Consider the following 25,089-nt stretch of genomic DNA (forward strand, 5'->3'; position numbering starts at 1 on the left):
GAAAATGAGTTGTCAAAGGAGACTGAAGAAGAGCAGCCACAGAAGTAGGGGAGAAAGTTAAAGAACAAAGCAAAGATTTTTGGGGTCACACAAAATCCCAATTTGTCACTTACCTGTAGAATAGGATGGAATAATAATACCTTGACAGTGTGTTTGTAGAAATGGTTGAATGAAAAAATAATTTAAAGCACTTGGAATTGTACCTAGCACTAAGCAAGCAGTGACAAATACTTTTTGTATTAAAGTTAAAATCAGTAACAATCTTTCAAGTGGCATGACATTATTTTGTGTTCTGTCTTTAATAGTCATCTGACTCTTAATGTTTCCATGCTTTCACTGGCTCCAAGTTCCCATTCTAGACAGAATATACTTTCCTGAATAATAATAATAACCATAGTAATAATAACCACCATTAGTTCCTTACATTTGCTATATTCACTGTGTACATTGTATCGCTTGTTATTATACAGAAATTCTGGAAGATAGGTAATATTTGGGAGTCAGTGCTCTGTTCAAGGCAATCAATTCATTTCAGAGCAAAGATTTACACCAAAACTATCTTATATTTCAGACCGTGAATTCTGTTTCCCAAATGGCAGTTATTTGAGTGTAATCTTCATGATTTTTACCATGTAGTATTAACTTTTTTTTTTTTTTTTTGTGGGACCCTTGCCAGAGGCCAGGGAATGAACCGGCACTGTAGAGGCTGCGGGCAGCCTCGCAGCCCAGCGCTCAACCGCTGCTCCACCAGGGGAGGCCCATTATTAACATTTTTAATTAAGTTTTTAACAAATTCTAACGGGAATCTTTATATTGTTAAAGTAAATAGAAAATCTTATTTTGTTATAAATGCAGGGTAAAAAGATATGACAAAACACCCCAAAGGCTTGAAAATATAATTATTGAAATTTATAAACCTCCTGTTTACTTTCTCTTTGTTTAAAAAAAAAAAAAGAGGAAATAAGTACAATTTACCTGCAAAAGTGGGTCCTCCGTGGTGGCACATGGGTTAGTCTCAGCACTATCAAGCTATTGCCAGCCTCTGCAGCATGAGTTCGATTCCCAGCCAGGAAGCTAACCCACATGGCGCAGCCGACCTCTCCTGACTCACCCGCTGCTCTCCTCAGCAGTGTATTTCAGTCAGTCCGCCTGTTCTGTTCCCAACTTTGTCATTGGTGAATCCTCTCACACACACACACACACATATTCCCCCCCCCCACACCTCTGGCCTGTACCCCAGTTCTCGTGTGCATAAATAAATAAAAATCTAAAAAAAAAGAGTATGTATGCATAGAGACTAAGAGCAAATAAGGCAAAAATGTTGATATATTGTTTTTTTAATATAGTGTTCTTCCAGATTTTCATTAAGTTTTAAATTACAAAAGGATTAGATCAAAAAAAAAAAGTAACACTTAAAGCAAGACATAAAGAGGAATCTGAATGAGAGTTGAGGAGAATTAAAGAGGATTTTCCCAGTGCCATGCAGAACTTGTGTCCCTGTTTTAGTCATCTGTGACGACAGATGGGAAATATAGATCAAAGCAAATATTCTATAGTGTTTTTTTAGAATTGGTGAATAAAATTGGTAGTATCATGATTTATTTATTTGAAGGATACATTTTTAGATAAAATGCAAAGATAAAAGTAAGTTTTGGTTATCACGTAAGTCTCCATTACACAAAACTAAAAAGAAAACACTCAAGACCTATAATATTAACAGTTTTTATTCTGAAATATTTCAGGCATTTAGGCAAGAATTGAATACATGATGAACAATATATGATAAGTGCATAGCTTTATCAAAACATTTTTAGTTAAGCTTTTTATGGTAAGTGTTTATTTACATGCAATTGAAGAAAATCATGCAGAGAGATTCTTTACCCAGTTCCCCCAGTGGTGACAATTTGCAGGCAATAGTGTATATCACAACCAGAATATTAACACTGATTAGCACAGATTTACTTCTATCACTTCAAGGATCTCCTCATGTTGCCATTTTATAGCCATATTCATCTTCTCTCCCTCAACCCTTGGCAACTGCTACTGTGTTCCCATTTTTATAACTTTATAATTTCAAGAATGTTCTCTAATTCAATCAACCTTGGGGAGTTGGCTTTTTCTTTCAGCATAATACCCTTGAGATTCATCCAGGTGGTTGCATGTATTAGTAATTATTCTTTTTTTCCTCAGATTTTATTGGCTTAGCAGTTGTTCACATAACTATATAAATTGAGGAGTACAACTTCACACCTCCAGAAGGGTACATGCTTCACTCACCCTCTACCTGTCACCTCCCTCTGATAATCACTGTATTTGTCAGAGACTAAGAATTTTTTTGCCAGTTTGTTTTCTTTGGTAATTTGTATTCTGCAAATGAGTGAAACCACTTGGCAACTGTCTTTTGCTTTCTCACCTCAATATTTATTCATTTTGTCCCAAAGGGCCCTATTTCATCTTTTTTAAAGTAGCTGAGTAGTATTTCATTGAGCATACATTCCACAATTTTTTAATCCAGTCATCTATCTTTGGACATTTGCATTGATTCCAAGTCTTATTTATTGTAAATAATGCTATGAAAATAGGATGCATAAATCTTTTTGTATTAGTGTTCTCATATTCTTTGGGTAGATTCCTATGGGTAGTATTGTTGGATCATATGGTTATTTCCATTTTTAATATTTTTGAGAACTCTCCAAACCGTTTTCTGTAGAATTCAAATTTGAAACAACATCCTAATGACATTTTTAAAGAAAATAAAGAAGTTATAATATGGAACTGCAAAAGACTCCAAATAGACAAAACAATTCTCCAAAGAGAAAGGAGAAAAACTGAAGTATCACATTCCCTAACTTCAGACTATACAACAAAGTGATGGTAATCAGAACAGTAAGATAGGGAATTATGCTGTAACTCAAGCAAAACAGTAGCTCAAGGAGCGATTCCTGATATAAAGTCAGATGCAGGGCCTCCCCGGTGGCGCAGCGGTTGAGCGCTGGGTTGCGAAGCTGCCCGCGGCCTCTGCGACGCCGGTTCGATCCCCAGGCTGCTCCCCGGCCACCAGAGGAGGGTCCCACATGGCGCGCAGACCTCTCCTGCCGCCCGCTGCTCCCCTCAGCGGTGTGCTTCGGTCCTTCTGCCTGCTCTGCTCCCCGCTCTGGCTCTGGTGAATTCTCTCGCCCTCCCGCGCTTCTGACTGTACCCAGTGCATGTATGAACAAAACAAACAAACAAACAAATAAATAAATAAATAAACATGCCTCTATAAAAAAAAAAAAAAAAAGTCAGATGCAGGGGGAAGTGAAGAACAAAAAGAATTATACACGTGGGCATATCTAATGAATACTGTATAAAATAATAACTATTTTTTTAATATTCAGAAAAATTAAAATACATGTAATAGTAGTATAGAACTTGGAGGAATCTGCATTCTGTGAAAAAGATATTGCTAACATTAGATTTTGATGTGTGAATGCATGTTGTAATTTCAGGGACAACCTTGGTAGGACATTTAAACCCTTTGTAAACAGATAGAGATAAAAAAATAGAATGAGGGGGAAAAAAAACAAAAAGGCGAGGGCAAGTAGGAAAGAAAATGAAATGTAGAGAAAATGGAACAAATCACAATATAAGATAGTTCTAAATCCAAATATGTTCATAATTACATTAAATGTTAATGGTTTAAATGATCCATTAAATAAAAAAGTCTAGGTAGTTGATGCTTATAAAACACACTTTTAAGAGCCTCCCCTGGTGGCGCAGCGGTTGAACTCTGGGCTGTAAAGCTGCCCACAGCCTCTGCAGTGCCAGTTCAATCCCCAGCCTCCAGCGAGGGACCCACATGGTGTGCAGACCTCTCCTGCCATGCCCGCTGCTCCCCTCAGCAGTGTATTTCATCAGTCTGCCTGTTCTGTTCCCTGCTCTGGCGCTGGTGAATTCTCTTACCCTCCTGTGCTTCTGACTGTACCCAGTGTTAGTATAAATAAATAAATAAATAAATAAATAAATAAATAAATAAATAAATAAAAATAAGTGCATAAAGCTTTAAAAAATAAATAAAGCACACTTTTAAAACATAAGGATACAGGAAAGTTAAAAGAATGAAAAAAATACTAAACAACCAAATGAAAAACATACTGTAGCTACAGGAAAATTAGACAAAATAGTCTTTAAGGTAAAAAAAACTTTAAAAACCTAATGGCAAAGTAGGTCTTCCATTAATAACCTATATAAGATAGAAATTGCCAGAACAACAAAGAGAAACAGCAAATCCACAATAAATAAAGATACAGGTTTCAGCAATCTTCTTAACATACTTGACTAATAAATACTAAGCACTGTTTCCCCCAATTGCAAAATACACTTTCTTTTTAAGCGAGCATTTAGAGATGATCCAATTATTGGTGCTGATAGATTGAGGGAATGGCTATGGTGATGGTGAGAAGGTCAAAGACCTGAAAGGCCAAAGGTTTTGATGAATCATCCATGTGAGTATTGATGTCACCAAAGCAGTTTAACATTAGAATGGTAGATAGCAAGTTCTGGAGGCTTTGGTTGAGGGTGAGTAGCTGATATGAGTAGGATAGGATAGTAAATGATGAAGCCTGATGGTGAGAAATTAAAATGTATTCAAGTTTTTGAAGGAAGAGGGGGATGAACAGGTTAGAAGAAGCAAGAAGGACTATTCATCTACAGGAAAGCAGTGATCTCCAAATTAGAAGGTTTTAGGTGACAACCGATTTCAATTAGGGAACAGAAGGGGGAACATTTCAAGGAGCAGGTTGAAAAGAAGTTTTCATTCAATAAAAATTGGTAACTATCATTATCATCATCATTAATACTAGATTTTGTGATTAGATCTTATGTTACACTATTCTTCCAAACACTTCAGTGAACTTCCTTTTGTTGTACTGATAAATATTTTATTAATTTCTATAAAAGTTTGGATACCTGGCCTGTGATGAAACTCAAAATATTCAGTATCCTGTCATACATTCTAGAAAACAGGTTTAATTTCATTTGTGGAATATCTACCATATGCCATTGCCAAAAATATAACATCTATGATAGAATACCTCTTCTCAAAGAATGTGGACTAGAGCATGCTTTCGTGCATAGGGAGATGAAAGACTTTAGACACACACACACCCTTTCAGACTCTAAGATGGTGAAAGAAATGGAAGGGGCAAATTATTAAGGGAAACTTTCCATTTTTAGCTTGTCCTTTGAACTTTTCACTTAAGAACATTTATATAGTTCATTCATAAAAATGATTTAGAAGGACTTTACCGAAGTTAGGGTTTTTCCTGATAATAAATCAAGGAGAAATTATTTTTTTAAGACTTTGTCTATTTTTTCCAGGCAGGGATACCGATGGGACCCATGCCAGCCGCAGGAATGCCTTACCTAGGACAAGCACCGTTCCTCGGAATGCGTCCTGCTGGCCCACAGTACACTCCAGACATGCAGAAGCAGTTTGCTGAAGAGCAGCAGTAAGAGATGTGCTGGGTGCAAGGATAACAAAGACACATGACAGCAGTCATTTAAAAAGTTGTCAAATATTCTCTCATGGAGAGTTGAAGCCAAAACAGTCTCGTTGTCTTTAAAACTCTTTAAAATACTTTTAAGTTTAAAGCCAGAGAGGACCTTTAGCAATTTCCTGGTTTAATCCTCTTATTTTACCTAAATCATGTTTGAAATTAATATTGTGAAGAAACAGAATTGTCATAAGAACATGAAATTTAATATTGGAAGTTTTTAGTTCTAAAAATGCTAGATGATGTGGCTGAAATTGTTAGTAGAAATAGCAGTATAACACAGTTGATAATTCCTGAAACTGGTTCTTTACTAGATTTTTTTCCTTCAGAAAACGATTTGAACAGCAACAAAAGCTCTTAGAAGAAGAAAGAAAACGACGTCAGTTTGAGGAGCAGAAGCAAAAGCTCAGGCTGTTGAGTAGTGTGAAACCCAAGGTAATATAATTCACTACCCTCCCCACAACACACACATGTTGTAGGTACTCTTCTCACGTGTTCAGTGGGCTTTGTCACTGAGACACCAGCCAAGCTGAGGCTGGGGTTGATTGCTTTCATTTTGGTATATTTAAGTCCTAAAATAAAGGATTTTTCTTTTTCTATGGAGACATTCTATTATTGAGGGGAATGGGTTATCAACCTTTTAACTACAGTTGTAATTATAATCTTTTCTTGGAAAATATTAGTACAGGATACTTAATATCTGACAGCTGTATCCTAAAATATTTATAAATGGGACATTCACTATTTTTATCTATGCTGTAGAATATCATATTATACCTTTGCTTTATATACTTAAGTTTTCTGACTTGGAGAATTCATTATCAGAAGTATGTGGTAAAAATATTGGACATTAAAAAAAAGCACAGAAATATCCATGCATTTATTGTTTTCTAGGCAGGAGAGAAGAGTAGAGATGATGCTTTGGAAGCCATAAAAGGAAACTTAGATGGATTTTCCAGAGATGCTAAGATGCATCCCACTCCAGTATCACTCCCGAAGAAACCAGGTAGTTTTTTTTTGTTTGTTTGTTTTTTGTTTTGTTTTGTTTTGTTTTTAAGATTTATTTATAAAAGCACTGGGTACAGTCAGAAGCACGGGAGGGTGAGAGAATTCACCAGAGCCAGAGCGGGGAACAGAACAGGCAGACCAAAGTACACTGCTGAGGGGAGCAGCAGGTGGCAGGAGAGGTCTGTTGCACCATGTGGGACCCTTGCTGGCAGCCGGGGATCGAACCGGCACTGCAGAGGCTGTGGGCGGCTTGGCAGACCAGCGCTCAACCGATGCACCACTGAAGGAGGCCCAGAAACCAGGTAGTTTAAATTAAAACTTCTTTCGTTGGAAGATGACAAAGTCCCTGTTTAGTTGACCATTTTGTGTGCATAAACAGTGAGTTCTTTCTTCAAGTTAGGTGCGAATTTATAGAGAATTAAGAGCTTCTGGTTTGGACAACTACTAGAGACGGGGGAAAAACTTTGTGTCCTAAATAATGTCTATATGACAACTTTGCTTAAAACTTCTATATAGGGCCTCCCCCGTGGCGCAGCGGTTGAGCACTGGGTTGCAAAGCTGCCCGCAGCCTCTGCAGCGCCGGCTGGTTCGATCCCCGGCTGCTCCCCGGCCGCTCCCTGGCCACCGGAGGAGGGTCCCACATGGCGCGCAGAACTCTCCTGCCGCCCGCTGCTCCCCTCAGCAGTGCACTTCGGTCCTTCTGCCTGCTCTGCTCCCCGCTCTGGTGAATTCTCTCACCCTCCCACGCTTCTGACTGTACCCAGTGCTTGTATGTATAAGTAAATAAATAAATCAAAAAAATAAAATAAATTGAAAAATGTTTAAAAAAAAAAAACTTCTATATAAACGGCTATGTTAACATTAGTAAAATCCATTTGCTAAAAGAAAATGTAAGAAAGGAGTCTACTATTTCATTTTCATTGCTTAAAAATAATTTAACTTTTTACAAGCTAGTTTGCTTTTTATTCAATATGGTTAAACTTGTGAATTCTTAAAATAATGCTTTTTTTTTTAAAGATTTATTTATTCATATAAGAGCTGGGGTACAGGCCAGAGGTATGGGGGTGAGAAGATTCATCAGAGACAGTGGGGAACAGAACAGGCAAATTGACTGAAATACGCTGTCGAGGGGAGCAGCGGGTGAATCAGGAGAGGTCTGCTGCACCATGTGGGTGGCTCCCTGGTCAGGGATCGAACTCGTGCTGTAGTGGCTGCGGATAGCTTCATAGGTTGAGTCTTAACCCCTTGCGCCTCCAGGGATGCCCAAAATAATGCTTTTTTTTAGTCATGAGCTTTATAATGCTCCTTATGATACTTTAGCTTCTTTGAAATATTTCTTTGTAGTTTTGTTATCATTTATCTTTAAATAACAAAGAAAATGTCTAAATGCACTGTAATGGGATATTTTGGGGTTTTGTTGTTTTGAACAGGTAGCAGTTGAAATGATTCTTAATTGTTAATATATACTTTTTAAAATTTTTGATATTTTCAGCTAATTCCAAGAATAACATGCCATTATTAGGTAAACAGTTTTTATATAACCAAGAAAATTCTATTTTCTGCTGGTACATATTGCATTGATAAATTTTATCTTAACTCTTGCATGATAGTACTCTTCACAGGTAAAATGTCAGGGGAAAACAACCCGAGATTGGCACAGCATCCTGTTCTTGGCTTTCTGGGAAAGCTTTGACTTCATCCTGTTAATTTTACTTGATAGGCTGTATACTCAGGTATCATTCCAAAAGATGCCTCAAGGTAAACTACATGCCAAGTTTTAACTTTAGAAAGGAAAAACTTACCTAAACGTGAAAATTATAAACTAGAGTAATGTAAGAATAGTCCTTGGAAGTTAATACTAAAAGCTGGACCCAGCTTGGGTCTTAGAAAAAGAAGCTTAGAGTGGAATGGTCTTTGTCATCTTAAATATTCCTAGTATGTTAAATAGCCGTTTGGACAACCAGGTGTGATTCAGCAAACTGACTAGTAAATAATAAGTTGGTATTTTCATGTTCAAATAGTCTTAGCACTTATGCAATTAGTTATTTCCAGTTAATCACTTCATGTTCATCCAGAAAAATATTTTGCTGAAGTAAGCCCACGGATTTCCAGAGCCTCTCCAGTTAGAGTCTTACTGTAGGCCTAAAATATGTAAAAAGAATTTCCAAGGTTTTTACCACCAAAAATCTCTTTTAATTTCCCCCCATATATTATATATATATTAAAATACAAGTTTATTTTCATGTAATTTTTGGACTTAATCATATGTATATAGCTGCAAGGGTTTGTAAACCAATTTTTTTACCACATTGAATTAACATAATTCTAGTCAAATGCAAAGAAGCTGGTTTAGCCTTTTTGCTAGTAAATAGTCAGGGTCCATTTAAAAAGCATTCCTATAGCTCTCAGTTTTCTAATAATACTCTTTTCTACCAGTACTAGTCTGAGAATCCAAATGAGAACTTTAAATCCAGATACTCTGAGGGACCATTATTGAGAGGGATGGAATTCAATATAGACAACTTTTTTCATTTTTAAATAAAATTAAGGCATTAATTTTGCATTTTCACTTTGTATATTTCATAGAACTTTCAGTGATTCCAGGTTTTATTTCATGGATCCAAAACATAAGTATATGGTACTTAATCTCATTTTTCAAATGAGAGCTTTTTTATTTGACTTTTATTTTTTGAAGGCCACTGACTTTGACTTAATAAACTTTACAAGGACAGTGACTAGTCTGCCAAAAAAGGAGCAGCATGGCATAAAACAGATCAAAGGTGAGGGTGAGGTGAGGTAGGGCCCAGGATTCCACTCAGCAGAGCTGGTAGTAGTGGTTGACATGAAACTGGGGGCTAGAAGGGAGATGCATGCAAGAGTGAGAATCCAAAAAAGTTAAAACAGTGAGGGAAGAAAACTCCCCAAAGACCCTTGAGTACATGGAAGTGAGTAAAATAGTAGTCTTGTCCTTTGTAAAGGACAGAGGAGTCCCCACTCAGCTGCAAGCTTTGGAGGCTCAGTGCTAGAGCTGGGAATTAGGGAGCCCCCAGAGGGCTTCCCAAGAAGGCATCTCACCACTCTTAAAAACACCAGAAGCAGTCCAGGGACTGCTTGGTGTTGGTATTTTATGAGTCCTTCAGCCATTTGCAGAACATGTCCTCATCTTTCTCACCATAGAGGTCTTGTCAAAGCCCCTTCCCTACAGGCTCTGAAAGGCTCCCCATTGGCTTTTTCTCCAAGGGCTCTGCCTCAATGTCTCTGTCTTTGGGCTGATGGTCATCTTGCTCAGGCTTAAACAGTAACTCAGTTTGCTGTGAAGGCTTCTGTCACCTACCTGCTCCCACCAGTACCTGAGACCCTGTTTTATTTTATTTGATTGTTTAAAAGATTTATTTATTTATTTATACAAGAACTGGGGTACAGGCCAGATGTGCAGGAGCGTGAGAGGATTCACCAGAGACAGAGCGGGGAATAGAACAGGCAGACAGATGAAATACACTGCTGAGGGGAGCAGCGGGCGAGACAGGAGATGTCTGCTATGCCATGTGGGATGCTGGCCAGCCAGCCAGGATTGAACCAGTGCTGCAGCGGCTGCGGACAGCTTCACAGCACTGAGCTCAACCACCTGCGCCACCAGGGGAGGCCCCTGAGGCCCTGTTTTAAAAAAAGACTGCTTCTTGTGACATTAGACTTGTTAAATATTAAAGCAATTCAAATAGTTAATACTGCAAAGAAGCAACAATAATAGTATTATTGAGTCTTGTATTAAATATTGCCCCTGTAGAGAAGATGTATTACATCAGTGATGTTTTTATCCTTTAGAATAAGCTCTTCTAACCATAGTCCTTGGTCAAGTTTACTTTGACTGTTACTTGACTTAGCCCTTTATGGTCTTTCAATTTTGATTTATTTCACAAGGAAAATATCACCTTGGTAATGTGTTTAATGGTCTTTCATAGTTTTGATATCTCGTGGTAACTTTACTGAAATATGATTAATACAACATGTATGGATCAGGCATGATATATAAAAAATTCCAAGTGTGTGTCATGTATTTTTTCTTACTGACATGATGAAACTTAATCATTTCTCTGTACAAACTTTATTCAGCAGCATATAGGTGAGTTTTCTTATATCTTCTATATATTGACTTGAGAGAATATTAACCAGAAAATGGATTATTTGGGTTTCAAAAGTAATCACCACTTTGATGTGAATTATTAGTAATCTCAAAAAAAATTAGTACTGGCCTTATAAACAAGGAAAGAAATTTTAATTTTTACATTTTTCCTGCTTTTGAACCAAATGTTTAAAAAAAACTTAATTTATTTTATACAAGAACAGGGGTACAGGCCAGATGCGTGGGAGGGTGAGAGGATTCACCAGAGACAGAGCGGGGAACAAAACAGGTAGACCAATGAAATATACTGCTGAGGGGAGCAGCGGGCGCAACATGAGAGGTCTGCCGAACCATGTGAGACCCCCACTGGCTGGCCGGGATCAAACCCGCACTGCAGAGGCTGCAGACAGCTTCACAGCGCGGCGCTCAACCGCCAGTGCCACCAGGGGAGGCCCTTAAAAAAACTTTTTAAGACAAAAAATTATGAGTAGACACCAGAGTGTTTTGCATTCTTTGTATAATTCCACTTGACTGTGTTGTTACATGTTATTTCTTGTTCGCCTCCACTACTCATGTTTCAGTACGTTCTTTTGGAATTGTACTACATCTTAATTTCTTTTTCTTTGTTGATTTTCATTTCTCTGTGTTTCATTGCCATTTTCCATTTTGCAGATTATCCCACATCATCTCATTCTACTAAAATTGTCTCCCCATCACCTGCCTTTCTTGGTGAAGAAGAATTCAGTGACTTTATGCAGGGACCTGTTGAAGTTCCCACATGTGGGCCTTCCACTTCCCAGCCTTTTCAGTCTTTCCATGCCACCACCCCACTTGGCCAGTTGCATACACAGAAGGCTGGAGCACAGCCTCTCCCTCCAGGTCAGCTTCCAGTGCCTTTCACCTTACATGGTCTCCCTGGGCAAATTCCTTATTTCTCTACTACTTTAGCTTCACGCACTTTGTACAGAAAACAGGTAACTCCTAGAATGTCAATGAAAATATTCTTAAGATAATCTTGGATATTTTATTTCTCTTATGGAAATAAAATAATTAGGTTGGCAAAGAAACATGTACCTGAGTGAATGAGTACTGTTGAAATTCACCAAAGTAAGTCTGAATTTTTAAATTTTTTGCTCCTAATTAGGAGTACTATAAACCCTCTAGAACTCTAAAAACAACTGATTTTTAATGATTTTGCTCATTTAGGAGTATCACAGATATCATTTCTTTAAAGGTAATGAGCCAGGGAAGAGTGCTTTAGACTCTAGCTGGTTTAGTGAGAGAGCCATGGGATTAAAAATCCAGATTCTCCACTTAACTATCAGTTTATCCTTAAGTCTTCAAACATTTCTGTTCTTCAATTTTATCACTTGTGAAATAATGGAGGGGTGGCAGTTATACACTTCTTGAGAAGAATAAGATGAGAGGAATCTTAACACATGCTTTGCCCACACTTTCTCAAGAAATTTCCCTGCAGAAACAGACCCAGAGATGATGTTACTGGCAGAGGTCTCCGCCCTCACCTCCCCCCTCCCAGGAGTTGGTAAAAGTGTCCCCATCTTGTATAGCTGGCCAGATTTCTAAGGTGTACTTTCTCTCTCTACCCATTCTACCTACTGGCTCATAGAATTCTTGGGAATCAAAGTAGATAATGTGTAAGTCCTGTATAAGTACTTAGTGATTGAATTATCGGAATTTACATGTGGTAGCGTCTTCCCTTTTAAATCTCGGGGTGGGAATGAGTGATTGAAAAGATTACAAAGTTACATACAAATAATCCTTCATGCTGTTTGTTTAGGCCCTTCCTTGGAAGAGAAACTCCTAATATCTTGTGATATAAGTACATCTGGGCAGGAACAAATTAAATTAAATACTTCTGAAGTTGGGCATAAAGGCCTAGACCCAGGTTCCAGTAAGAACCATCCCAGTTTAACAGCCAGTATCGGTGGTGCTGTAGATGGACGTGTAAGTGGTACCACTACTGCAGAGGCAGAAAAGACTTCAAATCAAAACCCGTCCATTGAAGAGAGTGGTGAGCTCACGAAATACTAAGCAAAAAGTTCACTTAACCAATTGTTGCTCAGTTGCTAACACCTTAAGTATTAATCTTAAAATGAATGCTGCTTGATTTTGCTAATCAAAATTTTTCTAAAAATATTTTAATACATTCTTTTCTCCAATTAACTGATGATTTTGCTCTGAATTCTTTCAATACACTTAATTCCTTTTTTAAATAATTATTTTGATAACCAGCTTTTTAATCAGAATCATTCCTGATTTAAAATTTCTTTCCCTCATATTTTATAAAACTTTTTTTCCCCTCTTATACTTTCTGTGCTACTATAAAGGTTGAAAAGTTAAAATTTACCCAGAAAAGTCACCAATGAGAATATAGTTTTGTTTCTTTGAAGAAGATTGTAACATCACTGCCTAAAAGATCCAAATTTTTGTAAACTCAGCTTGCAGAGATGAATTAGAATGTGGGTACCTAAAGAGGCAAACTTTTGGAGGATATTTAACTATACAAAATAAAAGCCAGAATCCTGTATGTCTTAGGCAGCACTGTCATACTGAGGTAAAAAAAGAAAATCAGGTGTAACAAAAAAACATTAAAAGCTGCAAATAAATTTTGGGTAACTAAGGTTTTTTACATATCTAATTTTTAAACCACCATCTAGCCTCTAGCCTGTTTTTTCCTTTTATTTGTAATGCATGGGAAATGGTGCAAGCCACATACAACTCAAAATACTGACTTGGCACATCTTTTTTTTTAAGTCTGCTGCTTAGTACATAGTTGATTGTATAAGAGTTGTTTAGAAACCAAATATCTCAGTTGTATTGGTGACTTTTTTTTGTCTTCTGCCAATGGTCTTACTTTGTAATGATTCACTATGATGTCTGCATGGACCCTTATGAACATCAGGTAATGTCCTTGTCTTCTAGGTGTGGGAGTGTTTCCCCCACAGGATTCTGTTCAACCCAGAATGCCTCCTTGGATTTACAATGAGAGTTTGGTTCCAGGTAAAAAAACCTTCTTTATTCAGGATTCCTATCTGGATATTTTGCTTTAAATGTTGTAAATATAACTAAATATTTACTCTTGTGGTTTCAAATATGTAGAGGGGACTATGACTTTTTTTTTCTGAAAGTGTACAGAAAATTAAATATATCCCATGTTTCTTAGAATTGCTTCATATATGAAATAACTAAATGCAGGAGAAATATTTTTCTTTGAAAAAGAATTCTTTTAAGATTTTTATTTTTGTGTAGAAGAACTGGAGTGTAGGACAGAGGTGCAGGGGATGAGAGGATTCACCAGAGACAGGGTGGGGAGCAGAACAGGTGGATCTACTGTAATACACTGCTGAGGGGAGCAGCGGATGAGACAGCAGAGGTCTGCTGTGCCATGTGGGTTAGCTCCCTGACTGGGGATCAAACTTGTATCACTAGGGAGGCCAGGAGAAATGGTTTGCTTTAATGTTTTATTGACTTCATGTACTTTCTTTTTTTTTTTTTTTTTTTTAAAGATTTATTTATACAAGCACTGGGTACAGTCAGAAGCAAGGGAGGGTGAGAGAATTCACCAGAGCCAGAGCAGGGAACAGAACAAGCAGACTGACGAAATACACTGCTGAGGGGAGCAGCAGGCACGGCAGGAGAGGTCTGCACGCCATGTGGGATCCTCGCCAGCCCATGTACTTTATTTCTAAAAACTTATATTTGTCCTGTTTTAAAAGACATTATGGGTATTTCATAGATTATTAATAGCTTTAGCCCAAATATCCATCTTACCAAGAGTAGTACTAATACATTCATTATAATTTTCTGAACGCCTTAAAAATTATATTTTTATGAATACTCTAACTTTGTTACATGAATACTATATGATGTAAAAGTCTAAGTGACATCTTTACATTGGAAGGTGATGTTTACTTTTTTTTAATGCACATTATTACTAAGATGCACATTCATAGCAGTATTCAGTTGACTCGAGGAAATGATCTGTGAGCCATGGTTTATGCATGATTGCAATAGCATATGCTAATTAATCTTAATAAAATGTAATGTGTTTATGGTACTTTGCCAACCCCTTGAAAACTTTCATCAGATCTTTAATTTTCTAGGTTGATCAAAAACTAAAATTATTACATACTTGATTAAAACTTATGCAGAATTCCTGTGGCTCAACTGTTTCTTTGGATGAAACCAGTAATGTCTACTGGTTTCAATTTCCAGTTGGAACTAATTTCCAATATGGTACTTTACTTATTCTGAAAATAATAGGTCTCTTCCAACTGCCATTAGACCGTTTGTATCTTTTCCTCTTTCTGTCTGTCTTTAAGCCAAATAAGCAAAATTTAGATCATCTTATATTTTGGAGTTTTAGCTGTTTTCTGCCAGCTTGTATATCTTTCTTCTTCCTCCTTCCTAGCATTTGTGCACACACAATTTCCTAGCCTAAGTGTGTATTTGTATGGCTGTAATCCATATTTAAATTCTACAAACTTGTAATCCATATTTAAATTCTACATGTAAACGCTAATTGTTGCTACTGTCTTCTACTGAATTGAGTTTCTTTTACCTTTAGCCCAAATATCCATCTTTAAAACAAAGCTTCAACCTCTCTTTTAATTGTTCGCTGGGTGTTTCCACTTGATAATCCCTATAGCAGTTCAAACCCTGATGTGGTTCCAGTTGTACTAAAGCACCTTGATTTAAATTATTCTTACAACAATAACAGCAAAAAGCTCTATCATTTGTTAACTTTTGTCATCTGATCTTTCCTGTATTAGATGCCTATAAGAAAATTTTAGAAACCACAATGACTCCAACTGGAATAGATACTGCTAAACTTTATCCCATTCTGATGTCATCTGGACTTCCCAGGGAAACTCTTGGACAAATATGGGCCTTAGCTAATCGAACCACACCTGGCAAGCTTACTAAAGAAGAACTTTACACCGTTCTCGCCATGATAGCAATAACACAGGTATACAGTGTTTCTTAATTTAAATTACTAACTTTCAATGTAAGTTAAAGGAGTAGGAATCCTTTTTTACAACCTAGAACTCCTTGTGCAATACGTTTCATTATTTGTTTAATTCAGTAATAATTAAATTTATTATTAATAATTGTTAATTTCTTATTGAGATACAGTACTTCAAAAGATACCCTTTATATGATAAACATATTAGCAAAATAATCCTGTATTTGAAGATTTTTATTATTATTATACAAGAACTGGGGTACAGGCCAGATGCGTGGGAAGGTGCGAGAAGTCACCAAAGACAGAGCGGGGAATAGAACAGGCAGACTGATGAAATACATTGCTGAGGGGAGCAGCAGGCATGACAGGAGAGGTCTGCCACGCCATGTGGGACCCTCGCCTGCCAGCCGGAACCAAACCAACGTGCAAAGGCTGTGGACCACTTCACAGTGCGGTGTTCAACCACCTGCACCACCAGGGGAGGCCCACGATTTTTTTTTTTTTTTTTTTTTAAGATTTATTTATACAAGCACTGGGTACAGTCAGAAGCGCTGGAGGGTGAGAGAATTCACCAGAGCCAGAGCGGGTTGCAGAACAGGTAGACTGATGAAATACGCTGCTGAGGGGAGCAGCAAGCACGGCAAGAGAGGTCTGCGTGCCATGTGGGACCCTCACCGGCCGGCCGGGGATTGAACTGGCACTGCAGAGGCTGTGGACAGCTACGCAGCCCTGTGCTCAACCGCTGGGCCACCGAGGAGGCCCCCAAGATTTTTAAAGATTTATTTATACAAGAACTGGGGTACAGGCAGGAGGCGTGGGAGGGTGAGTGAATTCACCATAGAGCCGGGAGCAGAACAGGCAGAGGAACCACTGCTGAGGGTAGCAGCAGGCGAGACAGGAGAGGTCTGCTGCGCCATGTGGGTATCTCCCTGGCCTGCCAGGAATTGAACCCACGCTGCAGAGGCTGAGGACAGCTTCACAGTGCTGCGCTCAACCCGCTGCACCACCAGGGAGGCCCTGAAGATTTTTTTTTAATTCATTAACATTCAGGTTCTTTCTGAACCTGAAAGGTAGTAATAGATGAAAAATTGATTTTTCTGTCCTTTGAAGTCCTTGTTTAAAATTACTTTGGTACAGTGTATTATCAGATAGTTCTTTTCCTCATATTAAAAAATAAGTGATTTGATTTTAGTGACTTACCCAAAACTGAAAATGGTGGTACTGATAGGTGTTAGCCATTTCTTTGCTAGCCATTAGGTTTGCGTTAACCTTGTACTTGCTTGTATCAAATTCATGAGTTTTAGAATAGTGAAAGTAAAAAGTTACCAGGGCTACAGGTTTTACAATCAAGTCTCTTTGCCAGATTTAGATTGCATTTGCTTTACAGTCCTCTAAAATATTTCCTTTACTCTCCTGTTCTTTCTAGAGGGGTGTTCCTGCCTTGGGTCCTGATGCTTTAAACCAGTTCCCAGCAGCTCCTGTTCCAACTCTAAGTGGCTTTCCTATGACTTTGCCTTCTGCTGTGAGTCAGCCAACTGGAATGCCTCAAGGCCCTGCAGGTTCCTTGCCCCTCAACCTCGGACAGTCAGTTATGAGCATTAACCATGTTGGACCAGTGGGGGGAGCTGCAGCCCAGGCTTCCAGTGGCTTTATGCCAACTTACCCTGCAAATCAGGTAAATGGAAAAATCGTGCACATTCCAAATTCCAAATAATCTGTGAAAGTGAATCTAGGCAGCATTTTTCCCAAGGATGCATAGAGAATATTGCTGGATTATGATGGACAACTGAAAGTGAATATTAAGCAGTATTAAAGAAATACAAATTCAATTTTTCAGCATGAAGATATTTTTTAAACCTCAAGATACTTGAATTTTGGGTGAAAATGTACAGTTCTTTATAGCATACACATTTTAAACATCAAGCCTAATAAAGCTAATTAAATTCTTAGGCTGTGTGTTTTGAGGAAACTGCTAAATCTGAAAATTAAGTTTTTATTTTTCACTTCTCAGATTAGCGAAATAGTTTTAAGGGCATAATAGTTAACTGTCAATGAAAATGAAATAGGCCATAGTTTTATTGGTACAACTTTTTTGGAAGGCAGGTTTGGAATAGCTATGGAGATCAGTAAACCACTAAGGATCTCTACAGAAATAAAAACTCGTTAGTCAAGATATGAAAGGATATCTTGTTTATTAGAGTAAAAAATTAGATATAGATAAATGTCCATCAGAAAAGTTAAGTAAATTATTATTTATACACTGATAAACTATTTAATCATTAAAATGAATGAGATAACTCTACATGTAATGCATGGAAGAGTTCTGTGTTTTAAAATTACATTTTTTAAGTGTAGAACAAGTGGTAGAAGCTATTTTCTATGAATAAATGAACTGTTAATACTTGAAGAGCATGATATTAAGGGGTCATTATTCACTGCTTGCTTATACATGTCTGTAATGAGTATAACCAATAAGTTGGTATCATTTTGTAATTTCCAAACGTGTATAAAATGATTTTTAAAATGGCAGGTTTTCATAATCTATATGATTCAGCTGCTTAAAAATTGTATGTATTATCCCTTTAGTCTTTTACCGTGTGTGAGAGTATCTGAAAACACAAAACAGGATTCTGCCTTAAGGGTTATATCCAAAGGCTGGTAGTCTACATTTTTTTAGCTTTACCCAAGTGCGGAGATTTAAAAGGCAGTTTTTAATATCGACAGTTGGAGATTTGTTATTATTAAAATAATAATTTTATCAGCTTGATGCTTTCTATTTAAATGTCCTCTATAAATCTAGGCTGTAAAACCAGAAGAAGATGACTTCCAGGATTTTCAAGATGCTTCTAAATCAGGATCCCTTGATGACTCATTCAGTGATTTCCAAGAGTTGCCTTCTTCTTCAAAAACAAATAATTCCCTACAAGGAAACAGGTAGAAAAAAGCTGATTATCATTAACACACTATTTAATAACTGAGAATGAGGTGTCCTCAGTGAGAAGCCTGTATATAAGTGAATTGACTCCTTACTCTCAAGCTTTCTTGGATTATTCCCTCATTATTCATATTTTTCCTCTTTGAAGTTCTCTCCTTGTTCCCACCTTCTGCCATTTCTTACTGGTCCACACCTGCTTGCCTTTTTTTTTTTTTTTTTGTCCTAATTCTGACTTATTTTAGCTGAGTAACCTGTGCAGTGATTTCGTGTTCTTATAATAGATCCAGGTCTTCCACTGTTGAAAACCATTTTGGCAGGGGTAGGTAATTTGATATTTTTGTAATGCACCATTGACTTCCCATAGAAATCATATTTCAGAAACCTCACTGTGATTATTCATGTCTCATTTGAGATTAGTAGCTTTTAGACCTTCAGATTTATTTGTTTGTATTGAAATGTATAAACACTTCTCTAGTGTTTTATGTGCTAGCTTGACTGTAGGTACAATAACTGATTTGGTATGTCGTCAACACCTTTTCACCTCATTTTTTTCATAAATATTTAAATACTTTTCCACAGAGCGAAACACACCAGACTTTCAGTAAGCAACAAGAATTTCTTTCGTTTTATTTTTGGCGCTTGTTTTTGACAATACATATTCCATTGCTCTTGTTTTCTGTAGTACAATTTCATTCATCACTTACATGTTAACCAATTTATTGTTTCTTAGTTAATACTTCCTGCAGTACTATAACAAGAACTAGGGGATAGACACTATATAAAATTACAAGTTAGGGAAAGATATTATTCTGATTTTAAGAATACATCAGTAAATGTATTCTTTCTCTTTTTTTTTTAAAGATTTATTTTTTTATTTATACAAGAACTGGGGTATAGGCCAGAGGCGTGGGAGGGTGAGAGGATTCACCAGAGACAGAGCGGAGAGCAGAACAGGCAGATGGACCAAAGACACTGCTGAGGGGAGCAGTGGGTGAGACAGGAGAGATCTGCCACGCCATGTGGGAATCTCCCCAGCCAGCCGGAAATCGAACCTGCGCTGCAGAGGCTGTGAACAGCTTCACAGCGCTGTGTTCAACCTGCTGCGCCACTGGGGAGGCCCAGTAAATGTATTCTTAATGATATATAATGACACATAGAAGAAAGATATGATGGAAGTGACTGTAAAGTATTGAGATTTCTAAGCCCTCTATACCAGTATGTGTATTATTGACCAGGTAGACACATTTCTTTCTCAAATCTTTTCTCTAGAACAAAATTTATATGTTCTTCTGCTATCTAAATATCCCTCTCTGAATGACCCAAAGCATCTCAAATATACTTGCATGAAATTAAATTGTTGTTCTATGTAAAGCTAAAATAAAAGTGATTAAATCATTCCCTTCCTTGGTGAATGTCAGTATATCCAGTCATCAAATCAGAAGCTTTTCTTTTTGGCTTGGGCTCCCTTCTCTCTCCTTTACACTGTCAACTGGGTCATCTCTGCTTGCTCCTTCCTGCCTACTCTCTCAATTCTCTCCTTTTTCACTGCTTATACTACAACTGATTGTGTTCTTTCACGTTTGTGGCCTTTTACATTGTTTTCTTCAATCTGAAATTCTATAGTTAATTCTAGTACAATTTCAAAAATCACTTTAATACAGGAAGTTTTTACTAACCTCAAACTACCAGTTCCCACTTCCAAGATGAGTGTAGGGTCTCTCCTCTCAACTATAAGAGTATTATGGATACTTGCATCCTAACTGATAATTGCTGGCTAACCTCACTATTTCCCTGATGAAGACAATCTTTCATGTCTATAGATGTAGTGCTTAGCCCTTGAGGTGTAATTAATACAAGTTTGTTGGAAGAAAATACAGGCACACCTTGGAGAAACTATGGGTTCATTTCCAGGTCACTACAATAAAGTATCTCAGTAAAGTTAGTCATACCAATTTTTGGTTTCTGCTGCATATGAAAGTTATGTTTGCACTGTACTGTAGTCTATTAAATGTGCTATAGCGTGTCTAAAAATGTGCATATCTTAATTAAATGTGACAAAGTGAGCCCCTGCTTTTGGAAAAATAGTGCTAGTAGACTTGCTCAATGCAGGATTGCCATAAACTTCAATTTGTAAAAATCAATGTCTGTGAAGTGCGGTTAAAGCAAAGCACAATAAAACAAGGTATGTTTGTATTGTAGTGTGCAAGTTAAATGTTAAATTTATCAAATCGGTGGTTCATTCCTCTAGGGAAAAAACTTCTCTTGGTAGATGAAATTATAATTTAGGCATAGGAAGTTTTAAGATGGTAGCCAAATGTGAGATATGTGGGGTATTAAGTTTTATGTGTCATTATCGCCACATAATAATTTTACTTTCATGGACAGCCATATTTTGTAGATTTTTCCTTTTCATTTCTGACGTGACTACTTCATGTTTTCCATACCTAAAAACATTTTGCTCATGTCTAAAAATCCATCCTCATTGTTCATTGACTCACTCAGAAACAATTATTTAGATTGGAAGTAGGCATCAGAAATACAGAAGCAAAAAATAGTTCCTGTTCTAAGGAAGCTTAGTTTTTCTGGGTGTGTATATTCTCTCATAAAACTCTCTTAGAATTAATTGATAACCTTAACTATTTGTGTGTATGTGTATACAGTGAATTCCCTAGTTTATGAGAGCTGTATTCCAGATTGTGACTTTATTTTAAAAGAATATTTGTTAAATCATGATATGAGTAGCTAAGCTTAGATGAGGCCACTTTGGGCTGTAAATTTTAAGCAGAAAATAAGCATTGTCAAAGAAAATGAAAAGGTAGTTAAGTTATTAAAAATAGACTGGGGTGGGGAGTATTGTTAGTCTGTGAAAAAAATGACCTTAGTTCAGGGTAAGATGCCTTAGGATTTGTGGCATAATCTGTAAAACATTTTAGAAATAAGAGGTAACCTAATAGTGATGCTTGCTGCTTTGTGGGATAAATTCAGCTGCCATGGTAATCTTTTGTAAGATGAGGGGTTTCCTGGGTTTAGAGTTATAGACACTAAAAAGTTTATGTCTGAGTAATTGGTTGGACTCAGTGTTAAACTGGTGTCAAAATCAAAGGAGAAAGAGCACATAAAGCTGCTGCTGTGGCAGCATGAAAGGGACCTGGCGAGCAACACTTTCATTCACTTACCAGTTCAGAGAGCCGTGTGCCAGGCTCTGGGGAGCTAGAGTGGCAAACCAAGCTGACATGGAGCACTAAGGAGAGAATAGTGCAGAGGTTGAAAGGCTAGGATGTAGCGAGTTGGCTTGGCTAATTGATTTTGCTTTTCAAATGTGTGTGTTTAACAGGGTAAAAACAATCTACCGTAGCCACGTGGCATGATTGTGAAACACAAATGGGTTCACTAGGGAAAGTGAGAAACACTTTTTTGGGTGACCAAATTCTCTAAAGTCTTACCTTTCAATAGAATGCAAGTTCTTAAGTTATAAAACGATATGCCTCTCTCCCTTGTGTACCTTTCATTAATGTTATAGAGTAGAATTAACTTTTCATGTGTGGAACAGGTAATAATTACTGTATGTAACTGGCATAGACACCTTTCTGGTGATTACAGTCTTTTTTAATAATTGCCTAGAAAGAGCGGAAATGAATTATTCATTTGTAATGTGTTTAAAATTGTGGTCTGAGTCGTAGCTTTCTTTGAACAGAATTTTATTTTGTTGACTTCTGTCAACAGTGTTTCATTACCCTGAAGATCCTCCATTTTCCCCAATTTTGTAAAACTGTAAAATTAATAATATTCAATTAAGTGCCACATTTAGTAGATTTGCCAATAAAATTGGTGGGTTGTGAAAAATAAATACATCATTCAACTTGGTGTTTTTCCCCCCAGGGCATTAATTATCTTTATTACTATGTACCAGTGTAACATTTTGTAAAATGAGTTGTACTTTAATTACTTAGGGAACTTGAAAAAAATCTACCTATAATGTATGGACCATGACCTGTTTGTCAAGATGAAAATAAGTAGCAGCTGTTTGTTAGTGAGGAGAAATTATAATATTTGATAGCACTAAGTCCTAAAGCATTGTGGACCTTCATTAGCATACCTGTGTAAGAGCTGGAATTTTTACCTTGCTTGTAGGCCACTGATAAGAAGATTTAAATGACTGTGGAAAGATTTTTGCTCCAGGGCAAAGAACTCTATAGAAATCCATTTATATATCTTGCGTGTGTGTGTTATTGAATGGCACTAGCTGGTAGTGGAATGTAGTCATTCATATGTAAAGGCTGTTCTTCCTGGGAACTGCCTGGGTCTGATAAGGCTGGGGGCGGTGGGGAGTAGGATAGGAAGCAGTGCTTTTATAGTATGTGTTTAAGCTGTCTAAGAATTACCCACATAGATACAACTCATTACATTATTTTTCCATCCAGTGAGAAATATGTCTGCAGGCAAAAGTACCTTTATCTAATTTTGAAGTGATTGTTGTTTTGCTACAAAGATAGCTTTTGGAGCCGCTGATGTGATCCTTGTAAAAATGCAAATTGTATTAACTCTACTGTTGCTTATCAGATGTGGGAATTTCTCTTAGTAAACAATGTAATATGATCAAAAGAATAATTTACATTTTAACTTGAACATTTCATAAATAGATTTTTATCTTATCTATTCTACCTCAGCATTCCAAACCCATTTTAGAGAATAATTTATAGTAAGGCTAACATAATTTAACTCAGAGATATTTGGAGCAGTTCCCTTTTGCAGTTTTGTGGACCTTAAGTTAAAATTGCAGGTCATACAACGATATAAAAATACATAAATTAAAAAAAAAATTGGAGGTCATCATTCCATAATCTATTTCCAGTGACATTCCAGTGGTTACTATGGCTTAAAGAGATGATTAGATGATCAGCATGGATCTGACCCCTCTTCAGATAATCAAGAAAAGAATTATTGCTTGGGGGTTATTTTATTTATTTTCCAAGAAAAAGGACTGTGTTTGTGTTTTCTATATATCTTCTAGCTTTTAAAGCGGAGAGCCATGAGTTTTAACTTGGTACTTGTTTGCCATTTTATTCTAAGTTACTACCTGAAAAGGAAGGATTCAATGTTCTAGTCATTAAGGGATATTTCATTTCCCCTTTCAGTGCCCCTTCTTTGTTGATGCCACTTCCTGGAACTAAAGCATCAACTTCAATGGATAAATATGCTGTGTTTAAAGGAATTGCAGCTGAAAAATCCTCCGAAAACAGTGTTCCAGTTGGAGGTAAAAACAGTTTGTAAATTCATAATGTAAATCTTTATTTTTATTAGTGACCATTCATGGTAAATGTGTAAAATGCTTGTACTGCCATTAAGTGTGTTTGGTGAAACCCATCTTCCTTGAGTTGTGATCTCAAGGTCCCTCACTTTAAACATCTGTCTTTTCATCATAGAGCCTGGTGATAAATATAGTGCTTTCAGAGAACTTGAACAGACAGCAGAGAGTAAATCTTTAGGTAAGTTTTTTTATAAGCTATTTTAATTTTTAAACAGGTTTTTCATGGTTCTTTCAGTGACACACCACAACTTTTTAAAAAAATTAGCTTATTGGCACTAGAAATTATAAGGAGGCAAATACAGTTCAACTAATGGGAATTATTTTCTAAAATTTAGGGCAAACCCCAAATCGATGCAGTTTCCTCTGTAAATAAGTTACATACCCTTTCACTGGAAGCCTTCAAATCAAATGGGATTCTTGTATGTCAAATGGACGGGGGTGGGGTGGGGGCGCTGCGTGGCAGGGATGGGCTCTGACTACTATTGTTATTTTCATGTACCACAAGATGCCATCTTGAACTGCTGGCAGTACAGGGTACTCTGGACCATGCAAAGTGCAGCAACCAGTCTTTTACTTTCCAAGATTTCAAAATTTATTTTCATCTAATAAGATAATAGAGGTTTATGTTAAAATGATAATTCAAGAGTAATATATATATAAAGACTGAAAGTTACATCTGTGGTTAAATCCCTCTGTAAACATGATGCAGAGTTCAGATGTGAAATTTTGTCCTTCACTGTTTAGCTGTGTGTCCTCTAAGATTTGTATACTCTAGTGAGGTTTTCTTTCTGGGTACAGTACTACATTCTGCCTTTGTTTACTGAATGCTTAACTGTGGAACATCGTCAACAGTCTTTTGTTCTTACCCTTCTGCCCCAGGAGCTGGAAAGTTATAGAAAAGCTAAAATAGAAAGTATCTGTTTATCCACCTCTAAAAAAAGGAAAACCACATTTCCTAAGATTATTCTGTGCCTTACAGCAATATGGTTCTAAAAATGCTTCCTTATGTTTCATTCAAGCCTTTAGAGTATAATAACTGTTTCTTCTTTAGTGCTCGTATTATGCACTAGGAGTACAAGGATAAACCCTAGAGGAACTTTTGGCTTAAGTTGTCATTTCTGAAATTTGTCATTGCTGGCAATGCTCTTATCAACACTTGGGGTGAGACAAATGTGGAGTAAAGGGCATGGTTTGATA

The 25,089-nt window shown here is 37.0% G+C and overlaps 1 protein-coding gene across 11 annotated transcripts in view; it reads left to right on the forward strand.

Moving 5' to 3' along the window:
• Positions 1–25,089, forward strand: part of SYNRG (synergin gamma) — a 74,294-nt gene that overhangs the window by 14,683 nt on the left and 34,522 nt on the right. For 7 of the 11 annotated variants that reach the window (XM_054689278.1, XM_037494676.2, XM_037494678.2 and 4 more), the window contains exons 4-14: positions 5,359–5,489; positions 5,864–5,969; positions 6,429–6,540; positions 11,335–11,541; positions 12,461–12,694; positions 13,606–13,683; positions 15,456–15,652; positions 17,076–17,324; positions 18,450–18,583; positions 23,720–23,838; positions 24,008–24,070. In XM_054689278.1, the coding sequence (XP_054545253.1) occupies positions 5,359–5,489; positions 5,864–5,969; positions 6,429–6,540; positions 11,335–11,541; positions 12,461–12,694; positions 13,606–13,683; positions 15,456–15,652; positions 17,076–17,324; positions 18,450–18,583; positions 23,720–23,838; positions 24,008–24,070 (1,630 nt within the window). The remainder of the gene's footprint in view (positions 1–5,358; positions 5,490–5,863; positions 5,970–6,428; positions 6,541–11,334; positions 11,542–12,460; positions 12,695–13,605; positions 13,684–15,455; positions 15,653–17,075; positions 17,325–18,449; positions 18,584–23,719; positions 23,839–24,007; positions 24,071–25,089) is intronic. The other 4 variants (XM_037494682.2, XM_037494684.2, XM_037494683.2 and 1 more) reach the window with 2 other exon arrangements.

Source organism: Talpa occidentalis, unplaced genomic scaffold, assembly GCF_014898055.3.
Source record: "Talpa occidentalis isolate TD23 unplaced genomic scaffold, MPIMG_talOcc4v2.1 talOcc4.7, whole genome shotgun sequence".
NCBI lineage: Eukaryota > Metazoa > Chordata > Mammalia > Eulipotyphla > Talpidae > Talpa > Talpa occidentalis.